Genomic DNA, 15,798 nt, shown 5'->3' on the forward strand with positions numbered 1-15,798 from the left:
CCTGACGTCGAGGACACACGTACACAGGACCAACACCGCCGTTCTGAACAACAGATCATGAGTTCAGGAACCAACACTGACCCCGGCGCTGTGCCAACTTTAGCACATTTATCAAGGAGATTATGATCGTGTTGTCACAGCCGAAACATAACCCCCCCCAACAGCAGGATTCCCTGCAGCAGAGTCGGTTTAAACCTGAATGAAGTTAAACATGCACCATCACATCTCCACCCTCCGCTCTAATAACGAGACACTCAGTCAACACACGCTCTCTTCCCCATCAGCATTCAGAATGACCAGACAAGCAGATTTGTAACGTCCAAAAGTGCTTTTTAGTCTTTCGCTGTACGAGGCACAAAAAAGAACCAAGCGCCATTTATTATTGATCGGCTGTTAACTACACCTCGCCCTCTTCCCTTCCATAAAAATATAAAAAGGCTTCAATGTTTCATGAGGCGGGAGGAGCCACAGTGTTGGCTTACTGACGAACACGCCGTGACGATGTGCAGCCAGCGAAGATACCTTCCACCAAATACATACAGCAGAACAAGTACACCGAACTCAAGAGGGCCGTTTGGAAAAGACGCTTAAATAAAAACATCAAACTGCTCCTTTAATAACGAACACACGCTACCTCTGCACTGGGAACCACGTCGGGTTGTCTATTGGCATTCTGTGTGCGTCTTACTTATACTGTGGGAAAAGACAACCATAGAAAATAACCGCTATGAAATCATTTCTGATTTGTCAAAAAGAAAACGAAATTATATTAAAACATGCCAATAATTACCGGCTACACACCCTCCCACTGTGTGACGGACACACAGATTTATCCATCACAGTACATTCCAGTTGTTTATTCTCTTTAAATTGTTATTGACTTATTTGTTCTTATGGTTTTATTATTTTACAAATGAGCTTTTTATCATTTTTAGTCACCATTGTCATCTTGGCTTCATATTATGCTTATTTAGATATAATATATATAATATTATATGTGTTTCTTGGTGCCTAACTAACTTGTAAACAACCTCAATGCATTTCCAGGTTAATATAATATAAAAGGTTAAATTAATATATTAATGTGCATATTTGACTACAACCTGCTCTTATTACATGTATACATTTACTACATTACTGCACAACATATTTACATTAATCTATACATTTCACTATTATTAACCTGTATACCACAGTATTATACTTTTTAAATGTTACTTCATGCCTATATTTTAATACATATTTGTACAGAGCATTGGTGGAGGGAGCCAATTGTTGTGCATAAAAAAATAAAAGATGAACTGGCGACGAAAATCACCCAAAGGTGGGGCGTCCTAATGGTGATGGGGGTTTAGGACACTGTCCACGTTCTTAGAGGGTCCTTAGGTTAGTGTGAAGGTTTATAAAGAACTAAACTACTGAAACAAAGGGAGTTGTTAAAGAGGGTAGTGATTCAAAAAGCTTTTAATAACTCAGCTTTTTAGTCACAATCACTGTAAAAACATGTCTACGTGTTTCAGCCCTTAAGGCTTCATCAGGGAAAGAACAAAATGGTTGCCTCTTGACAAGTAGTCACATGATCTGTGTAAACAGGTATAGTCACATGACAGACCATATCCAGTACTGTAAGGACGGTTGTTACTGCTAAAGGAAAGAGCCTGACGCCAACAATCATTTGGTCTTTCGGAGTAAGGATTTCAAAGTAAAACAGCAGAAATACTTTGTTCACATTACAAAAGGAATCTACCAGGAATGTGAGCACCTTGCTAGATGACTCAAAAGTCGAGCATGGTTCAACCTTTTCCCCCCCAGATGCCCCAGCGGCGTCACTCCTGATGTATTGTTAGAACGCTTTTATTTAAATGGCACGGGGTCCTTTAATGCAGGTCATACCTTTACTCCATTTCCTAATATTTTGGAATGGTTAAAAGCCTTCTGGAACATTTATCACCACAAAAAGCCATATTATTATTGCCCATCATGACAACACAAGTCTTTTTTTCCTTGGACACGCTGATGCTGAAGCTACATTTGTGCTGTAATAATTAGTTGATCAATTGAATGTAATTATTAATAGACTAACAGAAGATTAAATCAATGACGATCCATTTCTACGTCACTTTTGATGTAAAAACATCAACCATTTCCTCACAGATTTAAGGATTTGCAGAACCTGCAGGGAACGCCAGCTGTGGGAGGTTCGGAGATAATAAATCTCATTTCAGTCGCGGTTTCAGAGACAACTGAAGGGTTAATTATGAGCTCCAGTCAGCGAGGCCTTCAGGACGGAGTCGACCGGTTTGGACGCCATGTTAACAAACTGAGCCAGGACAAGTCTGGCTGCTGCTGACGAAGAGAAGAAGAAGAGCCTGAGGTCTCCTCGCTGTCATTACACTGCTCCGCCCATCATTAAACTGAGAATACTCTCCTGAGCGCTCCACAAAGTACAGAGGAACACATCTGAGCTGCTTTTCTGTGTGCCAGAAGAAAGAGGAACCTTTTCTGATTACTAGAGAGAACCGGTGGCTCTGAACAAATATGTTTGGAGGTAGTTGGGTTGTCAGTGCGAGACAAACACGTTCATACTTTAAGTTTCTGACCAACGGAGCAGATACAGTCCTTTTCACGCCCGAGTAATAAACACCAAGCCGACGAGTACATGGAAATACTTTGTCAGGTATGTTATGCAGTAAACAGAATTAGTGGAAAAAACAGATGATTCACCACATAATACAACCATGAGGTCGAGGACGCAAACCTGCTGGAGATCCAGTCACACCACCGCGGTGGTGCAATGAGGTTTACACAAAGCGTCTTGTGATCAATAGAAAACACCTTCAGGACAAATGACAAAGTTTGAGGGTGAACTCACACCCTCGGTTGGCTTGTTGAAGTCCAACCCCAAGTGGAAAACTGCATTTTCCTGTTTAAGTTGCCTCAATTACGTCGGATGTGAGGCTCGTAAACAAAATCCCGAGGGCTCAACATTAGATCATTTACTGCATATGGCTGGTAAACTTTGAGGTGAGTTACAAAAAATGGGATTATAGCAACATCAGCGCAGAACGAGGGATGTCTGTGTAACCCCCCCAGTGTTTATTTCAGATGACAGAAAAATATCCAGACTGCAGTTTTTTTGTTTCTCCGTGCAGTTATTTGGTCCCTTTAAAGCTCAAGCGTTATTGTTTCCATCTGGACAAACAAATCTACCTGAGGGAATAAACAATGTGGATCAAATTAACTGCTTAAATTCAGGACACTTTACAGAAAACTGGTTTATCTCAGACTCCTTGAGCAGATTCAACAACAAACTTCAGCACCAAGTTCTACGTGTTTGAAAACATCTCTTCGCCGGATCATTTAGTACATCCTGACCTTTCTTTACTTTTTATATGAAGCCGTGTCTATTTGCGACCCCTCGCCATGTTAAATAAAAAAAAATATTGTATGAGATTGCTTCATTTGAATTGTTTTCAGAAGCATAAAAAAAAGGTCAAACTTTACTTTTTTTTTTACACGAGAAAAAAGCAAATATTAGAGAAAAGGTCCAAAAAATATTAAATAAGAATTTTGTGTAGCAGAATAGTTTGAACCCTTTTTGGGGTTCAGAGTTCCAGGTTGTGTAACACCGAGTTGGTAGATACAAAACAAGCCATTTGAAGAAGTCACAAATTGCCTATAAAACATAAGAAAACAATGGAAAAAGCCAAACAATTGATCATTTAATCTAAGGACTGATCAGTTAGATTAGTCGATGACAGTAAGTGTTAGTTGTAGCCCTAAAGCAGTCGTACCGTACAAAATCTGGAATTATTAAAAAGATCATTTTAATCTGAATATATATACAAAAATTGTAAATAAAAGGACGCTCTGCAGAGTCCCTGCCTACAAGCTGAAAAAATGTGCTATAAATGACGTCTAAGGATTTTATAACCACTCAATGAAAAGCAAAGTCTCAGCACAGGGAGCAGAGGTTGTTTACATTTAATCAGGACTTCCAAGTGGCACACTCCCTCCATGACCTTTGACATGGACAACAACAAGGAAGAAGAAGATGGGAAAGAAGAAGAAGAAGGGATGGGAAAGAAGAAGGGAAAGAAGAAGAAGGGATAGAAAAAGAAGAGATAGAAGAGATAGAAGAGATAGAAGAAGGATAGAAGAAGAGATAGATAGAGGATAGAAGAAGAAGATAAGGGATAGAAGAGAAGAAGAAGGGATAGAAGAAGAAAAGAAGGGATAGAGATACGAAGAAGGGATAGAAACGAAGAAGGGATAGAAAGCACTAGAAGACGAAGAAGGGATAGCAAGCCGGAGAGAAACCCATCCAGACCGTCGACCCCTCCGCCCGCGCCTCCTAACCGCTCCCGACGATCTCCTCATCCAAAGACGAAGACGCAGCAGAGCAGCCCACCAGACCCCAGCCAGCGCAGAGAGATGAAGAAGAAGAAGAAGAAGAGAAAGAAAGAAGAAGGAAGGAAGAAGACGAAGAAGAAGAGAAGAAGAAGAAGAAGAAGAAGAAGAAAGAAGAAGAAGAAGAAGAATTACCAGGAGCTAGTGACAGATGTGAATGTCGACTCAGCTCCTCCAAACTATTAAGAACAGAGGCTGAAAATAAACAGTTAGGCTTCAGAGACGATATCCCCCGCTATCAGCCTCTCGCCAATTCTTACAGTTACATAAGAGGTCAGGTCGCAGCGGTGCCGGCTCTGATGCAGGTTGGCTGTTACAGCAGCACCAGTTCACAGGAAAGAGGAGAGTAGAGCAAAATAACCACCAGATCCAAGCCATTAAAATCCCAAAGAGTAATAACTAAATGTTGTGCTTTATGAGGACGTATGTTCCGCACTATTTCTTGTCCAGGACCAACAACTTCCTCGAGTCCAGTCTTTAAGCGATGCTAAGCCAATTGGTTGTTGGCATTAGCTTCATGTTTACTGTGCAGACGAGTGGTATATATAACTCTCGTGCATTATAGGTAATAATTGTATTATAGATTAGAGCCATACGCTTACAATAATCCACAAATCTAATCCATGTCAGGATTTCCTTTAACTCTGGATATCCAACTCATCAACCAAAGAAGAAAAAGTACAGAAAGCGAGTCTATAAATAGAAACATGCGACAGGAATGGAAACATTTAAAGTGTCAGTGATGAAAAAGCACTATAAAAAGTACTTTATTGAAGTGTGTTCCAGTTCCTTAAAATACATATTAGAAGAAATCTAAATCCCTGGTGAGCAGCAGGAAAATAACCTGACAAATTCCTAAAAGTTCTTTCTCTAGACTGTGACAAAGCAGTAACCTAAAAACAACAAGAACCGCAGACAAAAGCCTCACGCTTTGTGTTTCCGCGAACAGCGCCGTCATGACTCAGTGTTTTTCTGTCAGCGTCGTGTCACAGCCAACGCCAAAGGGCCCGGGCCTCTGAGATACAAAGGCCAGAATCAATGGAGCTTTGGAAAAACTGATGGAAAACCACTAGCTGATCGCCGAGAGGGGACGAGGGAGAGAAGAGCCGAGCGACGGGTGGCGGCTGAACGTCAACAAACATCATCACCACGTCACCAGCAGCCACCGCCACCACACTCCGCCCCGTGCCCTCTTCTCTGTCTGATGAGCAAAAGAGCCTCCGGAGCTGCAGGGTCGATATCGCTCTGACTTCCTCTAAAAACCACTTCCAAACCGAGACACAGTGCCAAAATGTACAGCTCAAAAACGACACACAGACACAGACACACACACACACACACACACACACACACACTTCCCTTGCTAATGAGTGTAAACACACAAAAAGAGAAACAGAGTTATGGGCAGCTCGTTCTCAGCTCACTGACTTTAAACTGTAAAGTGAAACTGCTTTTCACTGGGAAGCAAAAGAGAAGCATTCACTCTCAGCCTCCTGAAATTTGCATTTTAAAAGCAAACCCGCTTCCTGATTTGGTTGATTTAACAAGGAAAACAAAACTGTCACTCCCAGTTGCATGAAAAGCAGCATGAGCAGAAAAAAGGTTCCTCTTGGAGGCTAATAAACGTTCAAGAAAATACAGTTTACAGTTCAAAATGGACAAATCTAAATCTTAAAAGTGGCAAAATTCTTTAAATTTACTCTTTTATCCTGAATTGGCTCAACAGAAACTAATAAACGCCGACAGATACCAGAGGTAGAAAGTAACTAAGTACTGTACTTAATACCATTTTGAGGTTCCTTGTACTTTATACTTCTACATTTCAGAGGGAAATAAAGTACTTTTTACACCTTAGTTACTTTAAAAATGTACATTAGTAATACGAAATATAATAAACTGATGTTTTATTATAGGTTAAACTACAAAGCAGCAACATTAAAATGATGAACACATTAGTGCATCACTAATTATAATCCAATAATAAATATATGTAATTGTGAAATAGGCAATTCTGAAGTTCTTTCAGTATATTTTAATGCCAATACTTTTGTACTTTGTAAGATTTTGAATGCAGGACTTGTAACACACGGTAGTATTTCTACTTCAGTAAAGATCTGAATACTTGTTCCACCACCGACAGATACAAACATCTTTTTAGGCCTCAGGTTAGATTTTAACAAGCTTTAAAGTCCAAAGTTTTCCTTTAAAACCTAAGTGGGACAGTGGACATAGAGCCGAATCATCTCCTCCACTGCAGAAGCTTCTCACTGAAATAATAAAACTCTATATAGAGAACAAACACATGCTCAGTCCCAGCATGCCCCGCTTCCCATTTACACAATTAATACTCAATCTGTTGTGCTTCATGAATTCATAAATTAATTCTGCCACAGCGTGAGAGTATAACAGCAGAGCGAGGAGGAGGAGGAGGAGGAGGGTAAATTACCTTCTGAAGGCTGTTTGGGTTCAACTGCGTCTTGTCTATTATCTTAATTGCCACCTGTGGAAAGAATAAAAACACAGAATCAGAACGGAGTTAAACAGGATGTAACAGCAGAGGAGAAGCGTGAAAAAGAGGAAGTACTGAATCTAGCAAAAAAGACAACCACACAGAAAAGGAAACTGAATTTATCGTCATCATTTAAAAAGACTTTAGAGACAATCTGAGAGAGCAATAACACGGTTCACTTCCTCCTTTAAAAAATAAAAAATACTGCCAAATAATTAACAGCAGAATCAGGAGGGGGCTGAGGGGAGAAGAGCACCCTCGCTTCCTTAAAATGTTGTGCACGGTTAGGAAGAAGCTCTTTCTGTTCATCAATTATGAACAAATCAAATGTTCAGCAGCAGCTCGCCCTGAAAACATCCATTACCGCCAACACGGGTTACAGCGGTGAATCTGTCAGCGTGTGCAGCTGGTAGGGCTGCGGAGCGCATCATTTGAAATGTACCCGATACCCAAGTTTTAGTAGAGATCGGAAATATAAGCACGTTTTTTCTCTAGGGGTCTCTCAATCAAAATGTTCAGAATTATCCGCAGGTCAGTTCCTCTCCCTAACAAACAGACCTGCCGTTTAAAAACACTGAATAACGCACGTTAAAAAGGGAAAGATAAGTCTTCTGTGTATATTTGTATTCACCTTCTTTGTTTCCGTTACTCTTTACCATATTTCTAAAGCTGCCGTTGATCGAATCCATTGGTCAAAGTTAACCAAACTTAATCTTTTCAGAATAAGAGCGTAAAACGTGACTTCACTCTGTATACAAACAGCGTCTGTGTCTCACCTCTCTGCCGGTGAGGATGTGTCGGGCCAGTTTGACCTTGGCGAAGTTGCCCTTGCCGATGGTTTTGAGCAGCCGGTAGTTGCCGACGTGAGGCTGCTGCGGCTCCTCTGAGCTGCGGGATCGAACGCCGGTACGGGCCGAGCGTGTGCCGATCTCCTGACGTCCATTACTGTGAGACGTGTGCTGTGGGGGAAAGACATTATTTTAGACTCTCGTACACGCTGTGAAACATCTTCATGTATCAGCTGCCACTCATGTTGACCCAGTGTGACGCGTCCACTTAGACTCTGCAGGAAATAAACTGATATTTATAGTTCAGCATCCAGACGAGGAAAGATGTTCTTCCACCAGCACAGACGGCTGATCAACTCATACTTTCCATCAACCGAATATCAGAGCAAGGTATTACATTAATATCAGGCGAGATTAACACAGAACGGGACACACATCCAGAGGATAGTACACATTTAAATCTTTAATGTTTCTCTCCTTACCTATTCTATTCTTTTAATTTGAAAGTTTATGTTTCATTCATTACGTAAAAAGCACTTTGAATTTAAACGTGCTCTACAAATAACATGTCTTTCCTTGACAATTAATCAATTAAGTGTTTAATTATTTGGTAAATGAAATGAAAAATAGAGAAAAGCTTCCAGAGATCGATATTATAAACATAATATAAGACAATTAAAAGCACGAAATCCTCAGTTAACAGAGCGGAACCAGTTCATTTGTTTTCTTGAATTAATCTATTTAACACTTTTGCAGATTAATTCTATAGTTGATCGAATTATTTAATAAAAATCAGCTAAATAAAACTCAAGTTACACATTGAACATTTGTATAAACTTAAAGCGTAATGAAGACGAACAGGTTAGAAACATTTTCTGCTGCTCATTATTGATGATGGTTTCGCTCCAACATATGAAGGAAGGTCACGTTTACGCAGACTTTAACAGACTGACGACCAACGTGGAAAAATGTGACTGTTGAAGAGCAGAAATCTTCATCTCCGCTTCAGGACAGTTTGTTGCTTGTTTCAGATATTTTCTCCTCACGTCTTCCTCACTTTCTTGTTCTGCAGATCAGCTACCACAACAGAAGGTGTGTAATAGCACCATAGCTGCCCTAACCCTGAACGCTTCGTGTCACTAATTTATATACATTTTGTATTTCGTTAGTCAGAACATCCAGGGTTCGTACAGATTTGTACTTTTCAAGCACTTTCAAGGTACCCAAACCAAAGATTTCCAGACTCTCGAAACCTTTATCACCACATCTCAACTGTTAAACTTTAAATGCAATTGGAAACAGTAACATTTACATGTTTCCTTTATACCCACAGCAATCAATGTATACTGTCACTAACCAGCTGTTCATACTACCCTTGAATCCCAGGTTTGGTCATGATTTAATGCTTTGCTCGCTCCGCGTCTTGTTTGAGACGCAGGAGACGACGAGATTGTTCATTTCAAATATTAGAAGACTTTTGGTTTACATGACTGATTGTTTAGATGAAGCACCAGATTATGTTCAAATAAAGCATCGTTTTCAAGCAGTACATTTGAATTCAAGCACCTTAAAAACAGAGACCTTTTCCAAACCCTGAACGTTGGATTGTTTGAGGCTGTAAAAGGAATATATTCAGAGGTAACTTGGATGAAAGTTCAAACTCTCCAGGAGACTTCCAGAGTACACAACGCACTCCGGACCGCATCTTTAATCAAAGACTAATGTTCGGTGCAGGAAGAAGTCTGCTGTCGTGGTTTTGTGCTGCACAGCACTACCGATGGAGGGATTGATTGTTTTTGGTTGCTGTGTTAAAAAAAGCACCCCCTCTGTGTCCCAACAGCATAAAAATAAATCTGATAGATACTCAGCGCGGCCTCAGTATCGACTGTCCGATGCCTCATTAACAGTGGCGTTGCCCTCTACCCATCCCGGACCTGACTGACCCCATTCACCCCGCAGACAATGAAAATGACAAAAGTGTTAAAAACGAACAACAAGAGGTAAACGTTCATGCTAATCTAGAATCTTATATAAAGCCAGAGCAAAGGTCAAACTTGATAAGCAAGAAACAACTTTGTTTTCACTCCACAGTGCACTAATGCAATTAAAAAAACATTAATAGTTCTCACACACTTAACTCTGAAGATCTTGTGCAGAGATTACAGCTACGATAAGGCTTCTTTAAAAATACTACAGAATATAAAGTTACTATTAGGTAAGACAATAAACTTTCTCTATGTGAATTATTTAACAGATACCACAGGATGTAAAAGGCCATGAACCACAATAAGGTCACTTTAAACTCTCTTGCTGCGCAGCACTCACACTTTAAGTCACTAAAGGAATATTTTAGGCCTTCTGCACTGATAGCAGGGGAGATAAAAATAGGATAAGGTCACTGTTGAATACCACAGACACGCCACTAAGGAAGCCTGTGGGACACATTAAACTATTCCTTCAAACATTTATCATCTGCTGATCATAAAAGGACACAGAAATATCTTTAGTTTAAAACAATAAAAGCACCATTTTCTTTTTAAATGTTTGGCTAACAACTTTGTGTAAGAAAACAGGAAATATGTCCCAGTTTAATTTGATCTTTTCCTCGTCAGTGGTTACTCACAAGGCTGCGGTGTCTCCTGGCTCCCTGAGAGCCCGTCATGTTTCAACAGGAAAACACTGATGATGCCCATAGAGGTTCCCACTACACCAGATTTTCCCAACTGAGAGCCCAGAAAACCACAGAGAGACAAGAGAGGGAGGACGCACTGATCCCAGTCAAACCTGCTGCAGGCAGACACACCGAAACCGGAAGCCAGGACGTTATCCTTTCAGATTAAAAGCATTTAGTTAGCTGCTGGGCGTTGGGGAAGTACGGTCTCTTAATGAACAGTGTAATGCTGACATGTTAACATTAGGGCTGCAAGTAACGACCGATTCACCTGAGGATAATATTTTTTATTAAATCAATAATCAAACGTCAAAAGAGTGTCAACAAATGGCATCGCAGCGCCAACGGGAAGTCTTCAAATTACTTTTTGTTCGACCATAAATCCAATTATTTTTCTGGAGATGGACGAATGGTTTCAGCTCTAGTTAACCTTTAATTCTTCACAATCTATTTTAAATTAGAGCTGCAATTAATAATTATTTATTTCCTTTTAAACCGTTTATTATCCTTATTATAATCCTCTGGATTAATCTATATAAAAACATCAGTAACTCTGGAAATGGTCACCACAATATCCTCGAGCACAAGGTGACGGTCCAAAACAAAAATCTATTTTTATACAATGTAAACTAAATATACATAAGAATATAAAGACACAATTCTTACATTTAAGAACCTAAACAAATCAAATGTTTTGCCATTATTGCTTGAAAAATTACATTTATCAAAAATAATTACTAATAGATTTTCTTTTGATCGACTAATGAAATAATTGTTATTTTTCCCGAGTGTTGCTTCTGCTGGTGTCCAGCCGTCTGTTTCTGGCTACTGTTTCGTCACAATAGCAGCGACTGAAATGACCTAATTTTCCCTACAGGGATCAATAACATTTCCCAACATCTTATTGCCCTCGGTGCTCTTGTTTGTGCAGGACAAGTCTTATCTCCAGCTGACTCTCTGCCGCTACCGTAATGAGTCATGAGATCTGATAATATCACATGTAGACGTTACGTGTGGCTGCAGATACACAGTTAGGATGTGGGGAGAAATAACAGGAATGTATGGAAAGGATACAACACGATGGAGATAAGTATGAATTTATATAACCCAGTGGAATCATGCCAAACTGAGAACATGCTCAAAAGAGTTTAAGTATGGATTACAGCATTAAGAGAAAGAACAAAGCAGCTATAGACACAGTAGATTATGTTTTAGGTGAAATCAAGATAATAAAATATGCATGTACAGTAGCTCACAGGTCTCCATTTTCCTGTCCAATTAGTTAATGTCCTATAGCACTGAAAGAATAAGTCGATTAAGTTAAAATGCCAAACAATTATTGGTTTCAGCAACTAGATGGTAAAGATTTACTGCTCGTCTCGGTTTTATATAGTTGTTAAATGAAGTAATTTACGATTTGGAACCATCAGTGAGAATAAAAACCTTGGATGCTGGACATTTACAACTATTTCCTGACATCTTACAACCTAAATAGTTAGGTAAATTTATCAGCAACAAATAAATAAGCAACACAATCAAAGCCCTTCTTGAGTCCATTGCCAGAAAATTAATCTGTGACTATTTTGTGAGTCATTTACAGAGCTTCTCAAATACTGTTTTCTATCAATGTGATGGAGACTTTCAGTGTTTTGTCACACTGTACAGAGTAAATGATTACACAATTAAGAGAAACATTCATTTGTTTTTCAACTAACAATGAATGAACACTAACTTCAGTGAAATTGTTAATTGTTAAAGCCAATTATAAAAGAAAATGTGCTATTATTCTCTAATTACTGCTTATCAAATGTGAAAATTTTCTGTGTTTAATCATTAATATACTCAAGGTTTGACTGTCTACTATTTATCAGAAAAAGATAAGATATTTAAAAGATGTCGCCTGTAAACTGTAACATGTGTGTCACTATTTCTGGAAACTTTTTACACATTAGATGATAGAGGTGTAGTGCTAAAGAAATTAAATGGAAAAGATATTGACAGATTATGAAAACAATCTTCAGTAGCAGCCCTGATATTTTTATTTGTTTGCTTTTTGTCAGAATAAATCATGCATTGTACGTCATACGTCCTTTAGTTGATAGATTTTCATTTTATAAAACTTAAAAAGTTGAAGTCTAAGTTTTTTTTTTTTTCTATTGTCCTCTAAATATAAACATGTGTGCAAAATGTGAACAAAATGTAGTTTCTACATTTTTAAAAATTATTTCATATTCAAAAGGCAAGTAAATAACAATAGATAAATTGTTGAATGACTATAACAATGCTTTGTTGCTTGATCACAAATTGGAGATTAGTTTTATTTTGAAAATCCTGACCGGAAGCTACATTGTCGCTACCTTGACAACGCTCTTTCAGACAGTTGGTCATGAGGAGGCGGGACTAATGAGGACCATATTTGGAAGCTGAGCGGTTGAGAGCTTTGAGTGACAGCTGGGAGAGCCAATAAGGAGCCTGCAAAGAAACTACTGTTGCCTGCCAGAAACCAGTAGGCAAAGTACTGTAGTTTTGTTCGTGGTTTGGGCCTAAATATTCCGACTTCCTCCCAATTTTTACCTACAGTTACATTCAAACTTAAAACAAAAATATAAATTACACGTAAATATGTCTCAATATTAACATTGGGTTAAATTAAAAGGGCGTGTTTGACGTAGAGGATATGCTTGTTTACGAAAGTGTGAAACAATTAGCTCTCATCTAGTCCCAGTAATGCAACATAATCTCCAACAATTTCAGTTTAAAAAATAAACACTTCCTTCAAGAAGCAATTGAATTGGATTTTACAGCAATTAATTACAGCTAACCCAATAAACAATCCTTGATACTCACACTTTCCGTCACCTTCTCGTTGACCGTAGGCAAAGGAGTTTTTGTTGACATCTTTATATTCCACCAGTCAACGTCTGATGTCCAAAAAAAAATCCCACGACACCTCTTTCAGTCAAAAAGAAGAAGAGATTATTGCTTTGCTTTGCAGCTCTGCACTCCGGGGGGAAACAGTCTCAGCATGGATCGTGACAATTTTTAAACCGGACGTGTTAGAGCCGAGCACCTAAACTGTTAAGGACTGAAATCAAATAAAGAAAAACCCTCACTAAAACAGCATAATAATAATAATAATGTTCACTTATTTACATGGCGCGTGCAAACCGCCCCAACTCAAATCAGTGTTCGTCTGTCCGTTTGGGTTTGAGTCAGTGAAGCTAACTAAACTGTCGGTCGCCACTTCAAAAAAAAAAAAAAAAAAAACACCCCAGGCTTTTTGTTTTGAGTCGAAACTGCTCAAAAAGAAGACATGGCGTCGAGTGTCACCAGCCGATGTTTCTCAGAGGGATTCAGAAGGTTTGGTGGCTGAAATAGTCGCCGTCGACTCGGGTTTCTTCCATCTCCGGCGGCCCAAAGTGAAGCTGCTCTGTCCGTTTTAGGTGGGACCAAAATGGCTACTCAGCGGCTGGGCTGGATTAGGCTGCCTTCACGGACCCCTCCCCGGCTCCGACGTCAGAGTGTTGTGAAAATATTACACAAAGTAATCCAACAAACATTAACTTTTTTCAAATGTTGATAACAAATGTGCTTTCTGCAAGACTGAACAAGAAAGTACAATTAATCTGTTTTATGGTTGCTAATATTGTATTACAAGAATTATATATTACCATAGAAGTCAAAACATATTATCACTTATTTAACAGTTAACATTTTTTTTATTTTACTAGGGAACTTTCATATTTACAAATATACATTTCTTAATTCAGAACCATCTTTTTAAATTGTGTTAATTGTAATTGGATTTTATTTAGTGTCTCTTAAATGTGTAACGACTAAGAAATGCATGTCAGTAGCTTTGTTGTTGTTGTTGTTGTTGTTGTTGTTTTTGTTACTACTATTATTATTTAATAATTGAAATGGTATTCAATGGTAATTCTAAGATTTCTCTAAGAATTTGGTCACTCGGTGGAACTCTTTGTACTATGAAGCTTTATGAATACAACCCCTGGTCACAGGCAGGTGCGACAACACTCCAGCCTGTGTACACACTCTTATAAACTAATCCTAAAATCCAGGGGATTATCATCACTGTAATATCCTGAAAAAATACAATTTCCTAATTTCTATTACCTCTTATTTAACTCTGCCTGCCTGCATGCCTGCATGCCTGATGTTTAAGATTAATCTTCATAATCTCACCTGCATAAATATAATAAATAAAAAAACAAAGTATCAAAAGTAAAACTCCTTTTAAAGTGTTTTATTATTATCAGATGTTTTTACTATTGACTAACGATTACATCATGTATGAGCATTTTAATGTTGTAGTTTGTCAACGGGGATTAGCAGTATAGTACTGTACTATCATATGTCATATGTTTTTATATGTAAAAAAGTAAAACTAAGTGTCGAATAAATGTAGTGGAGTAAAAACTGCAGTATCCTCTGAAGTGTAGTGGATTAGAAGTATACAGTCTCATAAAATGGAAATACATAAATACAAGTACCTCAAAATTGTACTTAAATACAGTACTTGAGTAAATGTACTTAGATTACTCGATTAAAATGTAATTATATTATTTACAAGTTGATTATAATGTCAATGTACTCAATTCAAAAGCAAGTTACTTTATGTGTTTGTGAAAACTATGCAGAACATATTTGCTATATTTTAATTCAGTAAATTAATAATTTAGTAATTAATTAAATAAAAATAAAAAAGAACTGTAACTACTTTGCACACGTGTCTCATGTATATAGTGTGTATCCTATGTTAGTTTGGTAGATTATAGTGTATTCTAATTTATTTATTTATATTGTATATTGTGTATTCTATAGATGTATGTATTTATTTACTGTGTATTTTCTAACTCCTGTGCAATGCCTGAAAACCTGCAGCTGCTGTGACACAATAACTTCCTCATGTGGGATCAATAAAGTAGATCTATCTATCTATCTCTTAAAAATACACAATAACTTCTGTCAGATTGGGAGGTGTGCTGTGTTGAAACGGCGACAGGGTTTATTTCCCACAGCCCCTGAACGCAGCGTCAGTGAATCCGACTGAACGGGTGGAGGAAGTGAGGACACCTGAATCCCATTGGTCCAGAAAGTACAGAGGACTGTCATCATCCAGGAGGAAACTATGGGCAGAAATATGTCACTAGGAACTTAATTATTTACATGGCTCAACTTGAATAACTGCATTAAAAAAACTGCATTTTAATCGCATAATTTGAATTTATTGGTTTGAAAGTGACATTTGAAACTAAATATGATAGGAAACGTGTGTGTGTGTGTGTGTGGGGATTTATTTGGCTTCAAAGGAAAATACTTTTGCTCAAACTCAGTTATTAAGGGGAGAAAATGCAGAAAACCTTTTGTTTTATACTTTCAATTAAACTTTGCATGAATAA

General features: G+C 38.3%; 1 protein-coding gene across 25 annotated transcripts in view; it reads right to left on the reverse strand.

Annotated features, from left to right (window-relative positions):
* Positions 1 to 13,826, reverse strand: part of mark3a (MAP/microtubule affinity-regulating kinase 3a) — a 41,757-nt gene extending 27,931 nt beyond the window's left edge. For 24 of the 25 annotated variants that reach the window (XR_003834351.1, XM_029460010.1, XM_029460009.1 and 21 more), the window contains exons 1-3: positions 13,226 to 13,826; positions 7,696 to 7,878; positions 6,857 to 6,910 (exon numbers count right to left, since the gene is read on the reverse strand). Coding sequence is in view for 24 of the 25 variants with exons in the window: in XM_029460010.1 (XP_029315870.1) it covers positions 6,857 to 6,910; positions 7,696 to 7,878; positions 13,226 to 13,276 (288 nt within the window). In the remaining variant the exon portion in view is untranslated. Of the gene's footprint in view, positions 1 to 6,856; positions 6,911 to 7,695; positions 7,879 to 10,330; positions 10,385 to 13,225 lie in introns of those variants that run through there. The other variant, XM_029460008.1, reaches the window with a different exon arrangement.
* Positions 13,827 to 15,798: the final 1,972 nt, after the last annotated feature.

Source organism: Cottoperca gobio, chromosome 22 (genome assembly GCF_900634415.1).
Source record: "Cottoperca gobio chromosome 22, fCotGob3.1, whole genome shotgun sequence".
Lineage (NCBI taxonomy): Eukaryota > Metazoa > Chordata > Actinopteri > Perciformes > Bovichtidae > Cottoperca > Cottoperca gobio.